The sequence below is a fragment of the Protomyctophum parallelum genome, assembly GCF_964188405.1.
Source record: "Protomyctophum parallelum genome assembly, chromosome: 13".
NCBI classification, from domain to species: domain Eukaryota; kingdom Metazoa; phylum Chordata; class Actinopteri; order Myctophiformes; family Myctophidae; genus Protomyctophum; species Protomyctophum parallelum.
The window spans coordinates 39,278,318-39,302,224 of NC_139708.1; the positions used below are offsets into that span (position 1 = coordinate 39,278,318).

General features: G+C 44.7%; 2 protein-coding genes across 2 annotated transcripts in view; one reads left to right on the forward strand and one right to left on the reverse strand.

The window, feature by feature from the left end:
• Positions 1-23,907, forward strand: part of LOC310869948 (hydroxyacylglutathione hydrolase, mitochondrial-like) — a 477,037-nt gene that overhangs the window by 101,588 nt on the left and 351,542 nt on the right. The gene's annotated exons all lie outside the window — the stretch shown is intronic.
• The window catches only part of LOC310868641 (lysosomal alpha-glucosidase-like), a gene marked incomplete at its 5' end in the record, with an annotated part of 33,400 nt that overhangs the window by 2,438 nt on the left and 7,055 nt on the right, over positions 1-23,907 (reverse strand). The window contains 13 exons of the mRNA XM_083779098.1: positions 78-176; positions 1,740-1,881; positions 2,631-2,779; positions 3,551-3,702; positions 5,681-5,814; positions 7,664-7,781; positions 8,038-8,122; positions 11,940-12,053; positions 14,598-14,708; positions 16,505-16,636; positions 18,974-19,092; positions 20,339-20,458; positions 22,885-22,981. Of these exons, the coding sequence (XP_083635224.1) occupies positions 78-176; positions 1,740-1,881; positions 2,631-2,779; positions 3,551-3,702; positions 5,681-5,814; positions 7,664-7,781; positions 8,038-8,122; positions 11,940-12,053; positions 14,598-14,708; positions 16,505-16,636; positions 18,974-19,092; positions 20,339-20,458; positions 22,885-22,981 (1,572 nt within the window). The remainder of the gene's footprint in view (positions 1-77; positions 177-1,739; positions 1,882-2,630; positions 2,780-3,550; positions 3,703-5,680; positions 5,815-7,663; positions 7,782-8,037; positions 8,123-11,939; positions 12,054-14,597; positions 14,709-16,504; positions 16,637-18,973; positions 19,093-20,338; positions 20,459-22,884; positions 22,982-23,907) is intronic.

The following is a 23,907-nucleotide window of genomic DNA, read 5'->3' on the forward strand; positions in this document are numbered from 1 at the left end:
GTGTCTCTCACATGGTACATAATTAACCCACCTGCTCTGGGACGATGTGTCTCTCACATGGTACATAATGAACCCACCTGCTCTGGGACGATGTGTCCCTCTCTCACATGGACATTGATGGTGTCGAGAGGGGCGGACAGGAGGAGGTACTGCCCCCTGCTGTAGAACGGCTGACCCTGCAGGACAGTATGAGTATGGGAGGGGGGGGGGGGGGGGGATACGGAAAAATGTAATACCACGATTATTTTTTTCAAGCAGCATCACGATCCACAATGTTATCACGATTCCTTTTCATGGTTATTTTTCAAGTTACTTGAAAAGGGATAGTTCAGATTTTTTTTAAACTTAAGCTGTATGAAATACTTGCCATTAATATAGTGGTTGCAACGGTATCCATTGATTAGTGGAACTTTTGTTCATTTTTGACCCCTCTATCACATGGAACTATATGCTTTTTGTGTCCATATTACTACGCCCAAATAAATAGTTCCATGTGATAGAGGGGTCAAAGTTGAACGAAAGTTGCGGTAATATTTTAGAAATAGGTCACCAATACCGGAACTACTTAATATTGACCAAAACCAGAGCAGAACAAGGGGAATGAATTAATACAGTTGCAACCACTATATTAATGGCAAGTATTTCATACAGCTTAAGTTAAAAAACGGAACTATCCCTTTTACACTTCGGATGCCCAAATTGATCGGATGATCAAATTAAAGCCGCGGGGTGCTAAGGACGTGTGGGCACGTCTTGAGGTCTTTTTTTAATCGATATAATGCTAAAATAAGTGCTAAAATATTTTTTGGGGGGGGAGAAACGGCCGTTGCCTAGCAGCGCCTTGCTCCGTCCTGCCCGCGCCTGTTTGGCTGCCCATTGTCCACAGCCCCTCCTATTTTCTCAGAATCTACGCTGCCTCCGCGTAGATTGAACATAACAGCAATGTCATGTCCTAATTTCTGACTTCATGATGCATCTGGGTATACAATATTAATGCTTCCAAAGAGAGACCAAACTGACTAATGTAAGATTTCACCTCCCGGCTTTGGGAGAAATACTTAAAAAGGTGGACGTTTTCAGAGTGACCACTGGTGTACTTACATCGTGCAGACTGTACCAAGTGCCAGGGGGGGGCAGGTAGTAGGTACGGTGTACTTACATCGTGCAGACTGTACCAAGTGCCAGGGGGGGGGGCAGGTAGTAGGTACGGTGTACTTACATCGTGCAGACTGTACCAAGTGCCAGGGGGGGGCAGGTAGTAGGTACGGTGTACTTACATCGTGCAGACTGTACCAAGTGCCAGGGGGGGGGGCAGGTAGTAGGTACGGTGTACTTACATCGTGCAGACTGTACCAAGTGCCAGGGGGCAGGTAGTAGGTACGGTGTACTTACATCGTGCAGACTGTACCAAGTGCCAGGGGGGGGGCAGGTAGTAGGTACGGTGTACTTACATCGTGCAGACTGTACCAAGTGCCAGGGGGCAGGTAGTAGGTACGGTGTACTTACATCGTGCAGACTGTACCAAGTGCCAGGGGGGGGCAGGTAGTAGGTACGGTGTACTTACATCGTGCAGACTGTACCAAGTGCCAGGGGGCAGGTAGTAGGTACGGTGTACTTACATCGTGCAGACTGTACCAAGTGCCAGGGGGGGGGGGGCAGGTAGTAGGTACGGTGTACTTACATCGTGCAGACTGTACCAAGTGCCAGGGGGGGGCAGGTAGTAGGTACGGTGTACTTACATCGTGCAGACTGTACCAAGTGCCAGGGGGCAGGTAGGCAGCCAGCTCCACACTGCCCTGGTCTAAGACGGGGCTGATAAGGAGGGATTTCCCCCACATGAACTGGCGCTCTATGGTCTGACAGTTGGGGTCGGTGGGAAACCTGAGGAGGAAGACAGGCATGTGATGTTCTGTTGTTTAGGTCGGGAAACAATGTATATGTTTTCCTACAATATTATAATAACAATAAGTACTATGCTAAGCAGTGGTTTTCAACCTTTTTTCATATCAAGGGTCCATTATTTATTCAGCATTTGAGCCAGGGACCACCATTTGATGATATTTTGCCAAGCACACCCAGAGCTAAAGAATATTTTGTAATTGTTGGATGAGATTTTCGCACAATACCATTCCGTATGTATGTTGTACCATAGGATAAACAACAGGCAAACATTGATCAAAATAATTATTTTACATGCTCTAATTGTGTAGACCTGAAAATTAAATAGCTTACAGGTGTTTAACCCCTTTTGGTGTTTTAAACATTATGTTATAATTTAGCTATTGAAAAATAGCAGATCTACAAGCTACGAGCTTGTAGGTCTGCTATTTTTTGAAAAGTCATGAACATGTGGTGCAAAGCTTTGAATATATACTCTTTCAGAGCGAACGTTTTTAACTAAAATCTTTGCTTCTGGGGAGGTGGTCCCTGAAACAACACATTTTCAGATGGGGGTCGGCGGCCAATTTCATATATTTCTGGGGGTCCTTGACATGAAATATTGAGAACCACTGATATATAGAAACATTTTCAGGATAAAAAAAAAAATAACAAATCGACGTCAGGCCTAAATGGGTTAACAGTGATTTAACTCTTGGTTTCATTGTATACACATAGCAGAGCAGACCCACTCCATGAAGAGAGGCCGGGCCACGGTCTCAGCTGCAGTGTGAGCGTGGTGGAACAGAGTGTAGAGCAGAGGAAGGAGGGAGTAGCGGAGGTTCAGCGCGCTCCTCATGGCCTCCTGAGCCCGCTGCCCAAACACGTACGGCTCCTGAGGCTGGGAGGGACGCACGCACGCAAACACGCACGCACACACACACACACACACACACGCACACACTTTTTAGGACGCCATTGAAGATAGCCAAAAGACAGTTAAGTAATGAAATAGTCCTAAAACAGCTGAAAGTAGCAGATGTGAGTTTATAGATTAGCTAGTGTTCGGTGCGTGACATCGCACAGAACTATGTGTAAAGTAAAGTAATAAGTAAATTATATCAAATCATTAACCCTAATACCAAACGTGAATATTTTCATAATTGTAAATCTAACTATGTTTTAACCATGAACCATATTAGAGACGGAATCCAAAGGAAAGTACGCACATCTCTAAAAAAGAAAAAGAACGTTCAGGTGCTGAACTAAAGGATACAGGAGAAGGAGAAGGAGTCTGCATACTGTTTCGTAGCTACTGTACCACCACAGGATATTTATTTATTTAAATAAATATCATGTGGGAGCTACGAAACAGTGTGCGGAACTGCGGACTACTTCTCCTTCTGATCAGATTCTAAAAAATGTCTTCTACATCCTGACAGTTTTCTGAGAAAGCTATGTTTCTATGTCAGTCGATTTTTCAAAAATAGCAGACCTACAAGATATGAGCTTGTAGATCTGCTATTTTTCAATAGCTAAAGCATAACATAATGCTAACACCAAAAGGGGTTTCCGCCCCAAAATGGGTTAACCATAAACCAACCATTTATCTAGTGAGGACCAGGAAAAGACAGACAGACAGACAGACAGACAGACAGACAGGGTGTCTCACGGCATTGGGCCTGTCGTTGTGGTTCCTCATGAAGGGATAGAAGGCTCCCAGCTGCATCCAGCGGACACACAGCTCCTCCGCGGCGTCGCCCTCGAAGCCGCACACGTCCGCCCCCACCAGAGGCACCCCGAACAGGCCGAAGCGCAGGACCGCTGCATGGGGGGAACATCAAAGGAACATCAAACTAGAGCTTAAAACCCATTTAGACCTGACACTCTGAAAGAATATTGATTTGTTTTGGGCCGCATTTTTACGATTTTTCAAAAATAGCAGACCTATAGCTAAAGTATAACATAATGCTTACCGGGTAGTTAAAACCAGGGGGGCAGTCAGACAGATATTTTGTGAAGCCACAAGGAAATCGGATTTCCTGAAAGTTCATATAATGGCCTGTTGTGGTGCTGTCATTGGGCCCAAAAAAACCCATAGCCCCATAGAAGTCCATGTATTTGGGCCCAACTTCACCTAGACTGTATTACCTTAATAAACATGGTCATGAATACTTTCTTCTTCCATGCAGTCACTAGTTTAAAGTCTCATTTCTAATGTCATAATATTCTTTTTGGAAAATTATGGTCCCATTAATTAAAAAAATGACCATAAAGTCGCGTATGTTCTGAGGGGCGTGGCTACCGTTACAGTCTATGATCGGGATTCCCCTCCCACTCGAGTCAAAATAAAAACCAACGGAGAAGAAGGGGGGGGAAGTCCCGCCTCGTTGTCTGGGCCAGCCAATGGGCCAGCTGGGCTAAAACGGATCTAGAAAGATGGCGACTTACAATACAAGGACTGACAGGCTTCATTTTACGTTCATGTTAGACCCGGAGAACGCTTTGTCCATATTATTTACAGTCTATGGTTAAAACACCAAAAGGGGTTCCCGCCCCAAAATGGGTTAAACCCACTTAGATCTGACGTTGACATTAAAAAACTGTTTTTCTGAAATACAGTTTTCTGAAATACCTCATGTTTCTATATCAGTGGTGCTCGATATATCATGTCACAAGGACCCCAACAATTATATTTAATTGACTGCCAAACCCCCATTTGAAAATATGTTGTTGGAGTTAAAAATGTTCACTGTGAAAGCATATATACAAAGATTTGTGGCACATTTTCAAAAATAGCAGATCTACAAGCTCGTAGCGCCACGCTATGAGCTTGTAGATCTGCTATTTTTCAATAGCTAAAGTATAACACAATGCTTTAAAACACCAAAAGGGATTCCCGCCCTGAATGGGTTAAACCCATCTCTTCCATTCCTTCTGAATAGCAACACTGTGGTGTCTCAAAATGCTTCATTTCAAGTACCCCCAGTTTTGGTATGCACCAAAACATATCGGTGTTTAGTTCAAACAGGATTTAGACTTTTAAGGCAAGGTTTTCCCAAGTAGAAATAAACATTATCCTAAATATCTGAAGAAATTTAAATGAATTAAAACCGATAGTTAGTTAGATAGATTTTTATTTTCCCTAGTTCCTAATTATCAATAATTTAGCTGGGCCCCCCCGCCCCCCAAGGACTGCTGGGGTACTGCATTAAAAGACAGATTAGAAGGCCCTGAATTTCGATTCAATCAATAATATATTTTTTATTTTTATTTATTTTGTAACCCATTTTTCACCCCTGTGTCAATCATCTAATGTGATCCTGGGCTCTACACACCCTCCGCCAACCTGGGGAGAGCAATGGACTTAACTCATGCTTCCTTCATGCTTGAGTGTCCAAGTTGCTCCTTTACACCTGACAGGGGGGAGTTTCCCTGGTTGGACGTAGCGCGTGGAAGGAACACGTTATTCCAACCAGTTCCTTTCCCCTCCATCAGGTGTCCCGGATGGCCAGGGGGAGGCAGTTTAGAGACCAGGATTACTGCATGTTTTTGTGAGGGTACCTACCCTATAGGGGACACGGGGAGAACATGCAAACTCCACACAGAAAGGCCCTTTCGCCAACCCCGCCTTCGGGTATGGGCACTGATGGCATGGAGGAGGGAACACGCCGCCAGCACCCACAGCGCCCCGAGCGGGCATCGAACCCAGGACCTTCTAGCTGTGAGGCGACAGCACTACCGACTGTGCCACCGTGCCCCTGGATTCAATCAATAATGACGGGCGTCTGTTCCTCCTCACCAGGGATGGAGTGGCGCAGCTGCTCCCAGTCGCTGCGGACGTCTCCCGTCCACACGCCGGAGAAGCGCCCGATGCCCGGGAAGGACGAGCGGGACAGCACGAAGGGACGCTTCCCACGAACCCTCACCAGAGCACTGAGGAATGGAGGCATACACACAGTCATGTACATATACATATACCTTCACTAGAGACCTGAGGAATGGAGGCATACACACAGTCATGTACATATACATATACCTTCACTAGGGACCTGAGGAATGGAGGCATACACACAGTCATGTACATATACATATACCTTCACTAGAGACCTGAGGATGTAGACACACAGTCATGTACATATACCAGGGGGGCAGTCAGCCAGATATTTCGTGAAGCCTCTTTTGAAATCGGGACTTCCTGAAAGTTCATATAATGGCCTGTTGTGGCGCTGGACTGGACCCAAAAAGCCCCATAGCTCCATAGAGGCCCATGTATTTGGGCCCAACTTCACCTAGACTGTATTACCTTAATAAACATGGTCATGAATACTTTCTGCTTCCAGTCACTAGTTTAAAGTCTCATTTCTAATGTCAGAATATTATTTTTGGAAAATTATGGTCCCATTTATAAAATAAATTACCATAAAGTCGCGTATGTTCTGAGGGGCGTGGCTACCGTTACAGTCTATGATCGGGAGTCCCCACCCACTCGAGTCAAAATAAAAACCAACGGATTAGAAGGGGGGAAGTCCCGCCTCGTTGTCTGGGCCAGCCAATGGCCAGCTGGACCAGAACGGATCAAGAAAGATGGCGACTTACAGTGCATTAGAGTGCAAGGAATTTCAGGCTTCATTTTACGTTCATGTTAGACCCGGGGAACGCTTTGTCCATATTTTTTACAGTCTATGACATATACCTTCACTAGAGACCTGAGGATGTAGACACACAGTCATGTCTCTTCACACTTTTGGGGCAGCGGTGGCCGAACGGTTTGCAGAGCGGTCTTGATATCGGACGGTCGCTATAGTTCGTATCCCGGACCGGCACGTTAGAATTACCACCGCTGAAGTGCCCTTGGGCAAGGCATTGAACCCCTACCATGAAATGTTCTATGAGCAGGGCCTGGCTGTAAACAAGTTCTTGAGCTTAGTCCAGTTACCCTGGGTAAACATAGTACCTTTCCTTTCCTTAGTCCAGTTACCCTGGGTAAACATAGTACCTTTCCTTTCCTTAGTCCAGTTACCCTGGGTAAACATAGTACCTTTCCTTTCCTTAGTCCAGTTACCCTGGGTAAACATAGTACCTTTCCTTTCCTTAGTCCAGTTACCCTGGGTAAACCTTTCCTTTCCTTAGTCCAGTTACCCTGGGTAAACATAGTACCTTTCCTTTCCTTAGTCCAGTTACCCTGGGTAAACATAGTACCTTTCCTTTCCTTAGTCCAGTTACCCTGGGTAAACATAGTACCTTTCCTTTCCTTACACACAACTGTTGCTCCTCCTCTCCATCTAACCTCAGTCAAATTTGCAGATGACACAACAGTACTTTAACCTGACGCTGCCAGATCCAAGAAGCTTGCTACACAAATTTGTTTCACAGCTTATTGGGATCTGGGATCTCGGGAGCAAATTCGATGACAGGGCTGTTCCTTTTTTTTCAAGATACTTGGTAGAGGATTGGATGGGACCGTCTGTCTATCACCGTGTGGGCGTGCAAACACAACCAATCATATTGACGTGTCTCTATAGCGTCACATCCGGTTTTGCACATATCCCGCCCTTAGCTCACGCTTCGAACCGGAGCTGTTCGGTGTTAGCTCAATCCCCTGAGCGATCTCAGATGGATGCTGTGTTGGGGAACATGGTTACCCAATACCGCCCCCTATCTGGCAGAGTCAGGTTAACAGTACTTGGCCCGATGTTCAATCAGTGAGGTCGTGCCTGACCTGTGGGTGGCGCTAGCCTCCGTCAGCCCATAGCTTGTGGAGGTTGTAGTGAGTGTGTCTGACCTGTGGGTGGCGCTAGCCTCCGCCAGCCCATAGAGGTTGTGGAGGTTGTAGTGAGTGGACAGCTGTTGCTGGGCAGACATGCAGAGTGTGCCAGAGTTTAACCGCCCTCCGACCACTCCTGTTTGTGAAACCACACACGCACACACACACACTATAAAATATAGTAGCTATACTAAATATTAAATAACAGAAAAAATTACACAGTATGAGATTAAAGTAGTACTTGTGTAAATACTATAATGGAGTCAGCACACACACACACACACACACACACACACACACACACACACACACACACACACACACACACACACACACACACACACACACACACACACACACACACACACACACACACACACACACACACACACCTGGCGTGTAGGGAGGGTTCTCCAGGTCGGTGTCAGGACAGCCATCCACCGAACCCTGGACAAAACTGGCTGGCTCGTTCATATCCTGGAAGGAGAGAGAGAAGGACTCGTTCATATCCTGGAAGGAGAGAGAAGGACTCGTTCATATCCTGGAAGGAGAGAGAAGTACTCGTTCATATCCTGGAAGGAGAGAGAAGGACTCGTTCATATCCTGGAAGGGGAGAGAAGGACTCGTTCATATCCTGGAAGGAGAGAGAGAAGGACTTGTTCATATCCTGGAAGGAGAGAGATGACTCGTTCATATCCTGGAAGGAGAGAGATGACTCGTTCATATCCTGGAAGGAGAGAGAGGACTCGTTCATATACTGGAAGGGGAGAGAGAAGGACTCGTTCATATACTGGAAGGAGAGAGAGAGAAGGACTCGTTCATATACTGGAAGGAGAGAGAAGGACTCGTTCATATCCTGGAAGGAGAGAGAAGGACTCGTTCATATACTGGAAGGGGAGAGAGGACTCGTTCATATCCTGGAAGGAGAGAGAAGGACTCGTTCATATCCTGGAAGGAGAGAGAGGACTCGTTCATATACTGGAAGGAGAGAGAGAGGACTCGTTCATATCCTGGAAGGAGAGAGATGACTCGTTCATATCCTGGAAGGAGAGAGAAGGACTCGTTCATATCCTGGAAGGAGAGAGAGAGGACTCGTTCATATCCTGGAAGGAGAGAGAGAGGACTCGTTCATATCCTGGAAGGAGAGAGAGAGGACTCGTTCATATCCTGGAAGGAGAGAGATGACTCGTTCATATCCTGGAAGGAGAGAGAGAAGGACTCGTTCATATCCTGGAAGGAGAGAGATGACTCGTTCATATCCTGGAAGGAGAGAGAGAGGACTCGTTCATATCCTGGAAGGAGAGAGAGAGGACTCTTTCATATCCTGGAAGGAGATAGAGAAGGACTCGTTCATATCCTGGAAGGAGAGAGAGAGGACTCGTTCATATCCTGGAAGGAGAGAGAGATGACTCGTTCATATCCTGGAAGGAGAGAGAAGGACTCGTTCATATCCTGGAAGGAGAGAGATGACTCGTTCATATCCTGGAAGGAGAGAGATGACTCGTTCATATCCTGGAAGGAGAGAGAGAAGGACTCGTTCATATCCTGGAAGGAGAGAGAGAGGACTCGTTCATATCCTGGAAGGAGAGAGAGAGGACTCGTTCATATCCTGGAAGGAGAGAGAGGACTCGTTCATATCCTGGAAGGAGAGAGAGAAGGACTCGTTCATATCCTGGAAGGAGAGAGATGACTCGTTCATATCCTGGAAGGAGAGAGATGACTCGTTCATATCCTGGAAGGAGAGAGAGAAGGACTCGTTCATATCCTGGAAGGAGAGAGAGAGGACTCGTTCATATCCTGGAAGGAGAGAGAGAGGACTCGTTCATATCCTGGAAGGAGAGAGAGGACTCGTTCATATCCTGGAAGGAGAGAGAGAAGGACTCGTTCATATCCTGGAAGGAGAGAGATGACTCGTTCATATCCTGGAAGGAGAGAGAGAGGACTCGTTCATATCCTGGAAGGAGAGAGATGACTCGTTCATATCCTGGAAGGAGAGAGATGACTCGTTCATATCCTGGAAGGAGAGAGAGAAGGACTCGTTCATATCCTGGAAGGAGAGAGAGAAGGACTCGTTCATATCAAAACATGTATGAAGCGCATACAATACTACCATAAGTGAGATCACAGATGCAACAAACCTGTTATCACCATTCACCACTGATAAGTGTGAGGCTGAGTGTACTGTAGTGTGTGCACTAGTCTGTTTACAGAAAACTAAAATAGAAAGTGTTAAAATAATGAAACAAAATAAAAACTACAAATGAACAATGCAAAACGAACTTGATTGAATTGAATGGTAAAGTCTCATTCTTTAGTTTTCCTACCATCATATCTGAAGTCATGGCTTCTTTAATCCCACCCTTTTCAGCTTCTATAAATATCAAACCTTTCCAAATAATAACTTTGAAATAAAATAAAACTAGAAAAGTGTCTCCCTCAGAGGAGCTCTGGTCTCCGCTAGGCCGGGTTGCCTAAACCCACGGTACGCTAACTACCGCAATGGCAATTTACCCAAAATAGCTTGCTGATGATAAATGCCAGTTGTGATGAAAACAATTTAGAATCATTTTATTTTATCGCCAAAACATAAATTCTACAATCCAGTATGACTCATTAAAGCACAATGAAACTTGTCTAGTGGTATGGGTTGTGCAGTTATCTTGCCATGGTTTCTACCGCATGGTAACAGGTTTCAAAGTGAAGATGTAAAACACAAAAAGCAGCTCATCCTTTTTGTGTGGCCTCTCCCGCAAACGTTGAAAGCCAATCAAATTAATGTTCAGCCCTTAACCAGCAGTCCATTCCCACATAGTTGGCCTGCTGCCCCTAAATGTATTTTTGTAATTGTATTAATTGTATGTACAATGAAATTGTAAGAGCTATAAATTCATGACTGTCTTTTTTATACAAGCCTAACTTTTGACCTTATATTATTCAATCACAAAGTGAATTCACCCGTTTCAGTCTGCATGTCGTCCTTGTTATATTTAGAAAGTTGTAACTGTGTGTCGGCACAAACAAGGGACCAAAATTCATGTCATTACAGTCATTAAGACATGCAAATCCCTTGACTCCTTCAAAACCGCCCTCAACGGGCACCTACGGACGGCTGCAATTAGAAACAGGCCCCCGTAAAATCTGAATCCCCCACCCACCCCTTTTCCCCCTCACTGTATATGTTTATTTTCCCTTTTTACCTCCTCTATGATGATTTCTTGTTTTGACTATATAGTTGTGTATATATTCGTATGTTTTGATGAATTGAAAATGGTGGGCCCTATTGTAAACAAGTGTAATGCTTCATGGTGTCGTCCACTCACAGTTAACGGTTGTTGTATTGACTTGTACTTAATTGAAATGTACTGTAATTCTGCAAACTGTTAATAAATCAATCAACCAATAATAAAAAAAAATTATCTCACATGTGGAAAGCTGCACATCTCATTACTGTTGGCCTCTAGACATTGGCTAATTGAATGGAATGCCACTGCCTCTCTTTTTTTTATAATTTATATTTTTTGTCCCACAATTTTGTAACCCATTTTTCACCCCTGTGTCAATCATCCTGTGACGTGATCCTGGGCTCTACACACCCTGCGCCAACCTAGGGAGAGCAACGGACTTAACTCACGCTTCCTTCATGCCTGAGTGTCCAAGTTGCTCCTTTACACCTGACAGGGGGGAGTTTCCCTGGTTGGACGTAGCACGTGGAAGGAACACGTTATTCCAACCAGTTCCTTTCCCCTCCATCAGGCGCCCCGGCTGGCCAGGGGGAGGCAGTTTAGAGACCAGGATTACTGCATGTTTTTGTGAGGGTACCTACCCTAGGGGACACGGGGAGAACATGTGAGGGTACCTACCCTAGGGGACACGGGGAGAACATGCAAACTCCACACAGAAAGGCCCTTTCGCCAACCCCGCCTTCGGGTATGGGCACTGATGACGCGGAGGAGGAGGAAACACGCCGCCAGCACCCACAGCGCCCCGAGCGGGAATCGAACCCAGGACCTTCTAGCTGTGAGGCGACTGCACTACCAACTGTGCCACCTGTAGCCTGTGTTTCTTTATGACCCGACGAAGACGTTGAAACCTTGTTTTCGTTCCATGCTTTGCATAAAAAGGTGAAAATAGTCTGAACTGCTCCAGTACCTTTTGGAGGCCAGAGATGAACTGCTCCAGTACCTTTTGGAGGCCAGAGATGAACTGCTCCAGTACCTTTTGGAGGCCAGAGATGAACTGCTCCAGTACCTTTTGGAGGCCAGAGATGCGCCGTGACGTCATAGTATATACTCACAATCCACAGGCCGTCCACCGCGACTTTAGAGTGGAACAGAGCGATGCAGTCCTCCCACCACTGGGTGGCGTCTGGGTTGGTGAAGTCAGGGAAGGCCGTTGGGCCGGGCCACACCTGGACGTACAACATGGAACTCAACATTTGAAATCCTTTTTTTTCTTTTATCTCACATATGGCTAAATACAGTACAATCCTTTGTACTCTTTGGTGTCCACATAGGCCTCACTCACACCCTAAGACACACACAAGACACACTTGTGTTCCTGTGTCTTCTGTGTGTCATGGCCGCCTCAATGCATTTCCGATGGGAGTCACATGGTTTGAATAACCTTGTTGCATGGGGGGGGGGGGGGATGCGAATATGTTTTCATCTGCGGGTTTGAGTAAATGGTGCGCTGTGAATGGCCAGTCGCTGTGATTGACAGCCTACACCTAACCCTAAAAAAAAACTATACCTAAACCTAACCTCAGTAAAACTATACCTAAACCTAACCCTAACCTTAACCTCAGTAAAACTATACCTAAACCTAACCCTAACCTTAACCTCAGTAAAACTATACCTAAACCTAACCTCAGTAAACAATACCTAAACCTAACCTCAGTAAAACTAACGCAGTGGCTGGGGGGGCTTTTCCAAGAACCCGAATCCGCAGATGAAACCCTTTTAGCATTGGAAATGACACACAGAAGACACAGGACACAAGTGTGTCTTAGGTGTGAGTGAGGCCAACAGCAACAACATCAAAACAAGAACTATAGTATGTGCAACCACGTAAACAAGACGGGGTCTAATAGGGTGTGGCTTCCATGTGGATCTGGGTCAGTCATGTATGACCTATATCTGTGATGTATGACCCCATATTTGGGCACGGTTTCAGCCCGATCCAACCGATGATTATTTCCAAAACACACATGAACAAAATAATTGCGGAGAAACAAACCTCTGTGGATTATGATTGGTTGCTTATTAGCATATTATAGCAATGATTGGCACTTACACTTACACATTATTTTTCTAAATGTAAAGGATAGATGGGCACTGGATATATGGTGTAACTGTAAACCAAAGCTCCGCACGTACTGTGAGATAACACGTGTCTATGACACGGAAAACTATGTACTGTATAATCTGTCAAAAAAGAAACGATCCTTATGTGCCTAAATTAGAGCTGGCATACTTGGTCTGCATATTGAGACAGGTAGATATGTAGGCACGGTTGGGTTGAGGAGGATAGATTATGTAGTCTGTGTGATCTAAAGGAAATTGAAAATGAGGAGGAGAGACTTTTTAATAAGATAGATCCAAATCTCGGATGTGTTTGGGGAGAGCGTTCCATAGGGGAAGGTCCAGGGAGAAGGCCCTGTGTTCATTGGAACACCGTGAAAACTCTAAATTAGAAAATAAATATTACAAATCAATGATTTCATAGTTTAACAATAATATCTGTGCATTAAATACATCAATTGATTACCATCAACAATACAATGGTTAATTCATTGTCAATATAATACAGTGTGAGTTATACAATAAATCAAATCATTTCAAAACAAGACCAATACAATACCAAATAAATGTACCATATAAGTCCAAAACCAAATATACCAAACCAAACGAACCATCAAACCCAAAATACATCGGAGGACTTCGAGAGAAGCGCCTGTTTCAAAAGTACACCTTTTCATTTGCCTCATTCCTTGAAAAGGCCTGGTCAATGAGGAGGAGGGCCATTTACATGTAAAATGGCCACGTTTATTTGTTTTCATTTTTGTTCAAATACTGTACAAATAATGTATTCATAGTATTCAATAATGCATGTTGGAATTTGAACAAGAAGGACTGTAACAACGTACTTTGTTAAATGTGTCATGTAATCCCATATGGGATGGGCCAAAGTGGCATGACACGAAAATACATATTTCATTAATTCATACACCACTTACTCAATCCTACAGATTGATCAAATTAAGTTCTATTCATTACAACTTGTCCCAGATTGTAGCTTTTTAACATGAATGCACATGATGTATGCACACTAGGTTTGGGGGAATCGGGAGGAACCGGATCCAACATGGAGGAACCGGAATGGGTTCCATCACATTTGGAACCGTTTCTGGAATAATTGAAAAATAGCAGATCTACAAGCTCATAGCACTACGAGCTTGTAGATCTGCTATTGAAAAATCGTGAAAATGTGGCGCAAATACTTGAATATAGCCTAAATTCTTTCAGAGCTAACGTTTTGAACTCAAATCTTTGATTTTTTTGGGGGGGGGGGGGGGGGGGGGGTCCCTGGAACTACATATTTCCAGATGCGTTTGAGAACGACTGACATAGAAACATAGGCTTTTGTGAAAACTGTCAGGATGTAGAAGACATTTGTAGAATCGTCCTCAGGTCTAAAATGGGTTAAAGACACTGTCAGAGGTGGTTATGTGAACTGCTATACCGGCGGTGGTGGTTGTCAAACTTTTTCATTTAATGAACCACCATAAGAACCATCTGAGAGTGTGGAAAAAATGGGACCAAATGGACCCGTTTGGTTCCATTTGTACACTCAGAGTTACAGACATTTGGAGCTCCCCATAGGAATCGGTAAGGAACCAGAATAGGCGCGAGCGCACTCACGCACACACACACACACGCACGTACTCACACACCTTGCCAATGAGCGTGTGTCCCGTGAGGTTCTTGATGAAGACGTCTCTCTTCAGACCATCATCAAAGGGAGGGTAGGTACCTGGAGGGCTGCTGCTGCTGATCCCAGGGTCCTGGAACACACCGTGTTCATCAAACTAATACCTTTATTCAATGCATTATGAAAAGGTTTTCATAGACATACACAGCTATTTATTTATATACATATACATACGTGTGTGTGTGTGTGTGTGTGTGTGTGTGTGTGTGTGTGTGTGTGTGTGTGTGTGTGTGTGTGTGTGTGTTTTAGAAGCTTGTAGAGCAGCTATTTTTGCTATTTTGTTTGTGATAGATATTGTTGCACGACAAAGTGGTTGTTCATACAATAATATACTAATTAATTAATTAGTACATTAGTATATATACTAATTCATACTAATTGATTTTGTTTTGGTCAAACTTTACATTGAGTCACTGATGTATAAAGAAAACCATTATACATTTTTTGTTGCGTTTCTCTATTCGTTGATTAATTGTTAATTAAGTATCTGTAAGAAAACAATGTATAGTTTCAGACCTGAACACCTGGAGTGACGTTTGATTCAAGGTGCAAGGCTGCCATCTCCTGGACAAATATGGTTACTGACTGAGTTTCAGTCAGCTTTCCTCTTGTTCCAGCAGAACTAACTGCACTAATCATCGATAATGAGGTTTTTATTGGATTTTATTGCTTTTATTACAGCTTCTGCTGTCTTTCTATTTTGAACAGATTTTATGCTTCTTTTGTAGCCCCTTGTTTTAATAAAGTTATTCATGTTGTTTTGTAAAGCATCGTTGAGTGCCTAGAAAAGCGCTCTACAAGTTTGATCTATTATCATTGTTGCTGTTGTTGCTATTGTTATTATAATAATAATAATAATAATAATTAGTATTATTATTTATAAAAATTAAAGGAGTTTATTATGATCTTTGTTGTCCCTTTTGAATACATCTTAGTGGGATTAGAACGTACTTCATTATGTTACAGACGGTTAGGGTTATGATGATAGCCTGAGCTAACGTGTTCTAGAGGGGCGGGTCGTGGCACGCCCTGATTGGATCTCACTGATCTGTCTAGTGCCCGCCCCCAACCCCCCACACATAATTTTGAGCGACGCCCACCCGGAAGGGTTGACTCCCACTTCTAGCCCCAGAGCGGGCCAATGACGTTCCTCCAAGGCTTTCGTTTTTTTTTGCGCCGACGAAAATGAAAGCCTGGGTACCGAGGCTAGGGTTATAGAGCGTCACAGTGCCTCCCCCCTTTCAGAACAAAGCCTGGGTATACCGAGGCTAGGGTTATAGAGCGTCACAGTGCCTCCCCCTTTCAGAACAAAGCCTGGGTATACCGAGGCTAGGGTTATAGAGCGTCACAGTCCCTCCCCCCTTTCAGAACAAAGCCTGGGTATACCGAGGCTAGGGTTATAGAGCGTCACAGTGCCTCCCCCCTTTCAGAACAAAGCCTGGGTATACCGAGGCTAGGGTTATAGAGCGTCACAGTGCCTCCCCCTTTCAGAACGAGTGGCCCAGGAAATGAATCCCAATGCATTTTTCCCCATAGGCATTTTTTATTTATTTTTTATTTAAAGACCTTTTAAGCGTCGTACGAAGCCAACTCTTCGTCGTGACAAATCATGACAACAAACACAATTCTTCGGGCCTTTGTTGTTTTTCTCCTTTGTAATTATTTGTTTGGTCCAAAATATTGTGATTTGTCACGACAAGAGTTGGCTTCGTACGACGCTTAAAAAGGTCTTTAAATAAATAATTTAAGAAATGCCTATGGGAAAAAATGCACTGCGATTCATTTCCTGGGCCACTCGTCGTTCTGAAAGGGGGGAGGGACTGCGACGCTCTGTATGACTTACGAGGTCAAGGTCAAGGTATATCTCACCAGGATCAGGACGTACTTCATGCCCCTCTGGTGGAGCTCCTGCACCATGTCTGGGAGGTCCCCAAACCGCCGGGGGTCAAAGGTGAACACCCTGCGTTTATCCGCATAGTCCAGGTCGTTCCACTGGACGTCCTGATGACGCAACACGACACAACACAATTTAGGCATTTAGCAAGACGCTCTTATACCCATTCTGACCTGAGATCAGTTTCATATGAGGTTTCCACTGGACACACACTGGTCGGATTAACCCATTCTGACCTGAGATCAGATTCTAAAAATGTCAGTCGTTCTTCGATTTTTCAAAAATAGCAGACCTACAAGCTCGTAGCACGCCACTCGGTGGCGCGCTATGAGCTTGTAGATCTGCTATTTTTCAATAGCTAAAGCATAACATGATGCTAACACCAAAATGGGTTCCCGTTCAGAATGGGTTAATCCAGAGCGATTTACAGTAAGGAAGAACAACACATGGTAATAATACGTCCAATGCATCACAACACAACAGCAGCATTTCAGAATGAAGTGGCTGCTCATAAAAACCTCTCAAAGTGGCAGAGCCAACCTTGTGCCAGTATTACAGAACACGCCTGTATTCCTAGCGAATAGCCAAGCTACAAGCTCACGTGTCGCAATGCGTCGTGAACTTGTGAGCTTGTCATTAAACGATTAAACTACAGCATATGCCTAAAATATAGGGCCGCCGGATTGAGAGCGGTTAACAGGTCAGTATATGTTCAGGGTATAGAAGTTAAAGTGAAATCAGTGTGCACAAAGCACTGAGTGAATTAGATAATAGTTTATAAAAACCTTTGTATCTAGATGTTATACAGGTATATTTGCAATAATAATAATGTGTGGTTGTTGTCAAGGCACACCCGGACTTGTCTCACAAGCACCCCAGTGTGCTGTGAACTGTAAGAGTTCATCACATGTAAACAATGTATTTTATAGCTTATACTATGATGTTTACCGGAGGTAGGTTGGCGCGGTGCATGCGCTGTGCCACCTCCTTACCAGAGGCATGTTGGCATGGTGCATGCACTGTGCCACCTCCTTACCAGAGGCATGTTGGCATGGTGCATGCGCTGTGCCACCTCCTTACCAGAGGCATGTTGGCATGGTGCATGCGCTGTGCCACCTCCTTACCAGAGGCATGTTGGCATGGTGCATGAGCCGTGCCACCTCCTTACCAGGGGCATGTTGGCATGGTGCATGCGCTGTGCCACCTCCTTACCAGGGGCATGTTGGCATGGTGCATGAGCCGTGCCACCTCCTTACCAGAGGCATGTTGGCATGGTGCATGCGCTGTGCCACCTCCTTACCAGAGGCATGTTGGCATGGTGCATGCGCTGTGCCACCTCCTTACCAGAGGCATGTTGGCATGGTGCATGCGCTGTGCCACCTCCTTACCAGAGGCATGTTGGCATGGTGCATGCGCTGTGCCACCTCCTTACCAGAGGCATGTTGGCATGGTTCATGCGCTGTGCCACCTCCTTACCAGGGGCATGTTGGCATGGTGCATGCGCCGTGCCACCTCCTTACCAGAGGCATGTTGGCATGGTGCATGCGCTGTGCCACCTCCTTACCAGAGGCATGTTGGCATGGTGCATGCGCTGTGCCACCTCCTTACCAGAGGCATGTTGGCATGGTGCATGCGCTGTGCCACCTCCTTACCAGAGGCATGTTGGCATGGTTCATGCGCTGTGCCACCTCCTTACCAGGGGCATGTTGGCATGGTGCATGCGCCGTGCCACCTCCTTACCAGGGGCATGTTGGCATGGTGCATGCGCTGTGCCACCTCCTTACCAGGGGCATGTTGGCATGGTGCATGCGCTGTGCCACCTCCTTACCAGGGGCATGTTGGCATGGTGCATGCGCTGTGCCACCTCCTTACCAGGGGCATGTTGGCATGGTGCATGCGCCGTGCCACCTCCTTACCAGGGGCATGTTGGCATGGTGCATGCGCCGTGCCACCTCCTTACCAGGGGCATGTTGGCATGGTGCATGCGCTGTGCCACCTCCTTACCAGGGGCATGTTGGCATGGTGCATGCGCCGTGCCACCTCCTTACCAGGGGCATGTTGGCATGGTGCATGCGCTGTGCCACCTCCTTACCAGGGGCATGTTGGCATGGTGCATGCGCTGTGCCACCTCCTTACCAGGGGCATGTTGGCATGGTGCATGCGCTGTGCCACCTCCTTACCAGGGGCATGTTGGCATGGTGCATGCGCCGTGCCACCTCCTTACCAGGGGCATGTTGGCATGGTGCATGCGCTGTGCCACCTCCTTACCAGGGGCATGTTGGCATGGTGCATGCGCTGTGCCACCTCCTTACCAGGGGCATGTTGGCATGGTGCATGCGCTGTGCCACCTCCTTACCAGGGGCATGTTGGCATGGTGCATGCGCTGTGCCACCTCCTTACCAGGGGCATGTTGGCATGGTGCATGCGCTGTGCCACCTCCTTACCAGGGGCATGTTGGCATGGTGCATGCGCTGTGCCACCTCCCGCGTGGCGTTGGTGGTCCGGTAGCCCCAGCGACACAGGTGGAAGCCCAGAGACCAATATGGAGGCATCATGGGATAGCCTGTGAAGAACGACAAAGTCCAGGCCCTCATTTCAATATATATTTTTGAAACCATGTTGACCTGAGATGAGATTCTAAAAAAAATGTCTGTTTGAAAATGACAGTTTTCAGAAAAAAGCTATGTTTCTATGTCAGTCGTTCTTCGATTTCTCCAAAAATAGCAGACCCACAAGCTCGTAGCGCGCCACTCGAGCTTGTAGATCTGCTATTTTTCAATAGCTAAAGCATAACATAAATGTTGGAGCCAAAATGCTTTTTGTTTATTTTGTTTCATTTATTTAAACGAATTAATGATGAGTATGATGTGCCCTTCTTATATCATGACGTCATGGCAATCAGTCAGTCAGAATGGTGGGTGGTTGTCATGGAAACCCTTATCACTGTGACGGCACTCAGGTGCGACCGGGGAAGACGACACAGTTTTCGACCGTGCGTGGTCGATGGTTCAGTTTGTTGTTTGTTTGTAAGTTTACACCGTTTATTTAAAGTTTGAATACGACTGCTGCGAATATGGATGTTCTCAATAAATGGATTGACATAATCCAAAAGAGATTCAACGACTGGATATTGAATTAATCACTGCACGCGTCAAACTAAAGTTCAACCCAGTCGCCCTGCTGTTTAGCCTAGAAGTAAAGGCTTCACAATAATGCTAACACCAAAAGGGGTTCCCGCCCCCAAAATGGGTTAAATACACACACGTGCACTAACAGTCCTTTAAATAATAAAATAAAGGCGAAAGCCACAAAAAAACTGGCAACTGGACGTAGGTGTGGACCCGAGACCCCTAGTCTGAATCTGCCCTTAGAAGAGACTTTTCGCAGATAATAGCTCTTTTGTTAAAAAGGAAGAAAAAAAAGCTAGAGCTTGAGTGAAAGAGAGACGGGGTGAAATGGGGCAGGGATGGAACCCAGGATGTTTTTTGATTTAGTGGGAAGTGTTGAGAAACATGGTTTGGCTGGCAGAGCACTGATAGGTTCAGTAAAACATGGTTTGGCTGGCAGAGCCCTGATAGGTTCAGTAAAACATGGTTTGGCTGGCAGAGCCCTGATAGGTTCAGTAAAACATGGTTTGGCTGGCAGAGCCCTGATAGGTTCAGTAAAACATGGTTTGGCTGGCAGAGAGCCCTGATAGGTTCAGTAAAACATGGTTTGGCTGGCAGAGCCCTGATAGGTTCAGTAAAACATGGTTTGGCTGGCAGAGCCCTGATAGGTTCAGTCAGTGTGTGTAGTTTTCACCACCGTACCGATGACCTGGAGGTACTGTCGGACGACGCTCTGGGGGTCAGGACCCAAGAAGACGTAGAGGTCCAGGATTCCACCGATGGTCACCCACGTGAGAGCAGGAGCAGGCTGCAGGATGACCTCTGTACACACACAGCACAGTTAATAAGTACATTACAGCCTACAGGATCACCTCTGTACACACACAGCACAGTTAATAAGTACATTACAGCCTACAGGATCACCTCTGTACTCACACAGCACAGTTAATAAGTACATTACAGCCTACAGGATCACCTCTGTACTCACACAGCACAGTTAATAAGTACATTACAGCCTACAGGATCACCTCTGTACACACACAGCACAGTTAATAAGTACATTACAGCCTACAGGATCACCTCTGTACTCACACAGCACAGTTAATAAGTACATTACAGCCTACAGGATCACCTCTGTACACACACAGCACAGTTAATAAGTACATTACAGCCTACAGGATCACCTCTGTACACACACAGCACAGTTAATAACTACATTACAGGCTGCAGGATCACATCTGTACACACACACAGCACAGTTAAGTACATTACAGGCTGCAGGATTACTTCTATACAGAACAGAGTTCAGACATTTACACTAGTAATAATGACATATCCTCGTACTATGGGGCAAATGAACAGCACTAATAAGGGAATGGGAAGCTCTGGCAGAGAAGGAAGAATACTCATGACATTAATAAAGATATCCAAGCATAAAGTGACATCCCAGTAGTACCCGTGACATTAATAAGCTGATGTCCAGGTACCGATGACATTAATAAGCTGATATCCAGGTTTACCCATGATATTAATAACGTACCCATGACATTAATAAACTGATATCCAGGTTTACCCATGACATTAATAATGTACCCATGACATTAATAAGCTGATATCCAGGTACCCATGACATTAATAACGTACCCATGGCATTAATAAGCTGATATCCAGGTACCCATGATATTAATAACGTACCCATGACATTAATAATGTACCCATGACATTAATAAGCTGATATCCAGGTACCCATGACATTAATAACGTACCCATGGCATTAATAAGCTGATATCCAGGTACCCATGATATTAACCCATTCTGACCTGAGATCAGATTCATACGAGGTTTCCACTGGACAACACACTGGTCTGACGAACCCATTCTGACCTGAGATCAGATTCTAAAAATGTCAGTCGTTCTACGATTTTTCAAAAATAGCAGACCTACAAGCTCGTATCGCGCCACTCGGTGGCGCGATATGAGCTTGTAGATCTGCTATTTTTAAATAGCTAAAGCACGACATGATGCTCAACACCAAAATGGGTTCCCGTTCAGAATGGGTTAATAACGTACCCATGACATTAATAAAGTGATGTCCAGGTACCGATGACATTAATAAGCTGATATCCAGGTTTACCCATGATATTTATAACGTACCCATGACATTAAAGGATAATTCCATGCTAGAAAACTTTTTTACCTTTCTTACTTTTCTTTGTAGTTACGTACTCACCAAAGAGGTCCAGGTGTTTTTTTTGTGCAAAAACTCCTTATTGGCTATTTCCCCAACCATAAGCCCTCAATGAATTGCATTGAATGGGAATTGAATGGGGCTATGGGGTGTTGTGCTAATTTGCTTATTTCCATCTAAATAAGTAGTAAAGTGTGCCGCTTGGGATATTATTTACATTATGAAGAGAGGATATATACAACAAAATTATTATTTTGAGCGATGGAAATAAGCAATTTAGCACAACACCCCATATCCCCATTCAATTCCCATTCAATTCAATGCAATTAATTTAGGGCTTATGGTAGGGGAAATAGCCAATAAGGAGCTTTTGCACAAAATAACACCTGGACCTCTTTGGTGGGGACGTAGCAACTACAAAGAAAGGTAAGAAAGCCTTTTAGTATGGAATTCTCCTTTAATAAGCTGATATCCAGGTACCCATGACATTAATAACGTACCCATGACATTAATAAGCTGATATCCAGGTTTACCCATGATATTTATAACGTACCCATGACATTAAGCTGATATCCAGGTACCCATGACATTAATAACATACCTATGACATTAATAAGCTGATATCCAGGTACTTATGACATTAATAACGTACCCATGGCATTAATAAGCTGATATCCAGGTACCTATGACATTAATAACGTACCCATGGCATTAATAAGCTGTTATCCAGGTACCCATGACATTAATAACGTACCCATGACATTAACAACGTACCCATGACATTAATAAGCTGTTATCCAGGTACCCATGACATTAATAAGCTGTTATCCAGGTACCCATGACATTAATAACGTACCCATGACATTAATAAGCTGATATCCAGGTACCTATGACATTAATAACATACCCATGACATTAATAAGCTGATATCCAGGTACCCATGACATTAATAATGTACCCATGACATTAATAAGCTGTTATCCAGGTACCCATGACATTAATAACATACCCATGACATTAATAAGCTGTTATCCAGGTACCCATGACATTAATAACGTACCCATGGCATTGCTGTTGAGCAGGAAGACTCCATGGGCCAGACCATCCTCTTCTTGTACCAGGTAGAATGGATGGGAGCCGTACAGATTAGCATCGCTCTACAGACAATAACATGAAATAAACAACTATCCATACCGTACCTTTCTTTTAAATCAGAACATGGAATGGTTCATGCTGATCATTTAGCAATACGATTATTCCTGTTATATTTCACACTGCTTCGCTTTTCACTAAAGTTTCCCATTGAGATCAGAAATCTCTTTTACACGAGACACTGGCTATGGAGAGCTGAAATGTGACATGAACCCATTTTGGTGTTTGGTGTTGTTATACTTTAGCTATTGAAAAATAGCAGATCTACAAGCTCATAGCGCGGCACCGAGCTTGTAGGGTCTGCTATTTTTGAAGAATCGTGGAAATGTAGTGCAAATCTTTGAATATATATTCGTTCAGACGTTTTTAACTCAAATCTTTGCTTCTAGGGAGGGGGGGGTCCCTAGAACAACATATTTTCAGATGGGGGTCGGAAAATTGTCATGATTTAGGAAGACATTTTTTTAAATGTCGACGTCAGGCCTAAAGGCCTAAAGGGGTTAACCCATTCTGAATGTGTTAGCATCATGTCGTGCTTTAGCTATTGAAAAATAGCAGATCTACAAGCTCATATCGCGCCACCGAGTGGCGCGATACGAGCTTGTAGGTCTGCTATTTTTGAAAAATCGAAGAACGACTGACATTTTTAGAATCTGATCTCAGGTCAGAATGGGTTAATCAGACCAGTGTGTGTCCAGTGGAAACCTCGCATGAATCTGATCTCAGGTCAGAAGGGGTTAAGAGATGTGCATTTGTTGTGGCGCTAACTCCACAGACTCACGCGCTGTCGTCTCCGTTCCACAGATCGTGACTTTTTGATTGATTGAAATATTTACTAACAGTTTGCAGAATTACAGTACATTTCAAGCACAAACTCAATACAAAGACTGTTAACTGTGAGTGGACGACCCAATTAAGCATTACACTTGTT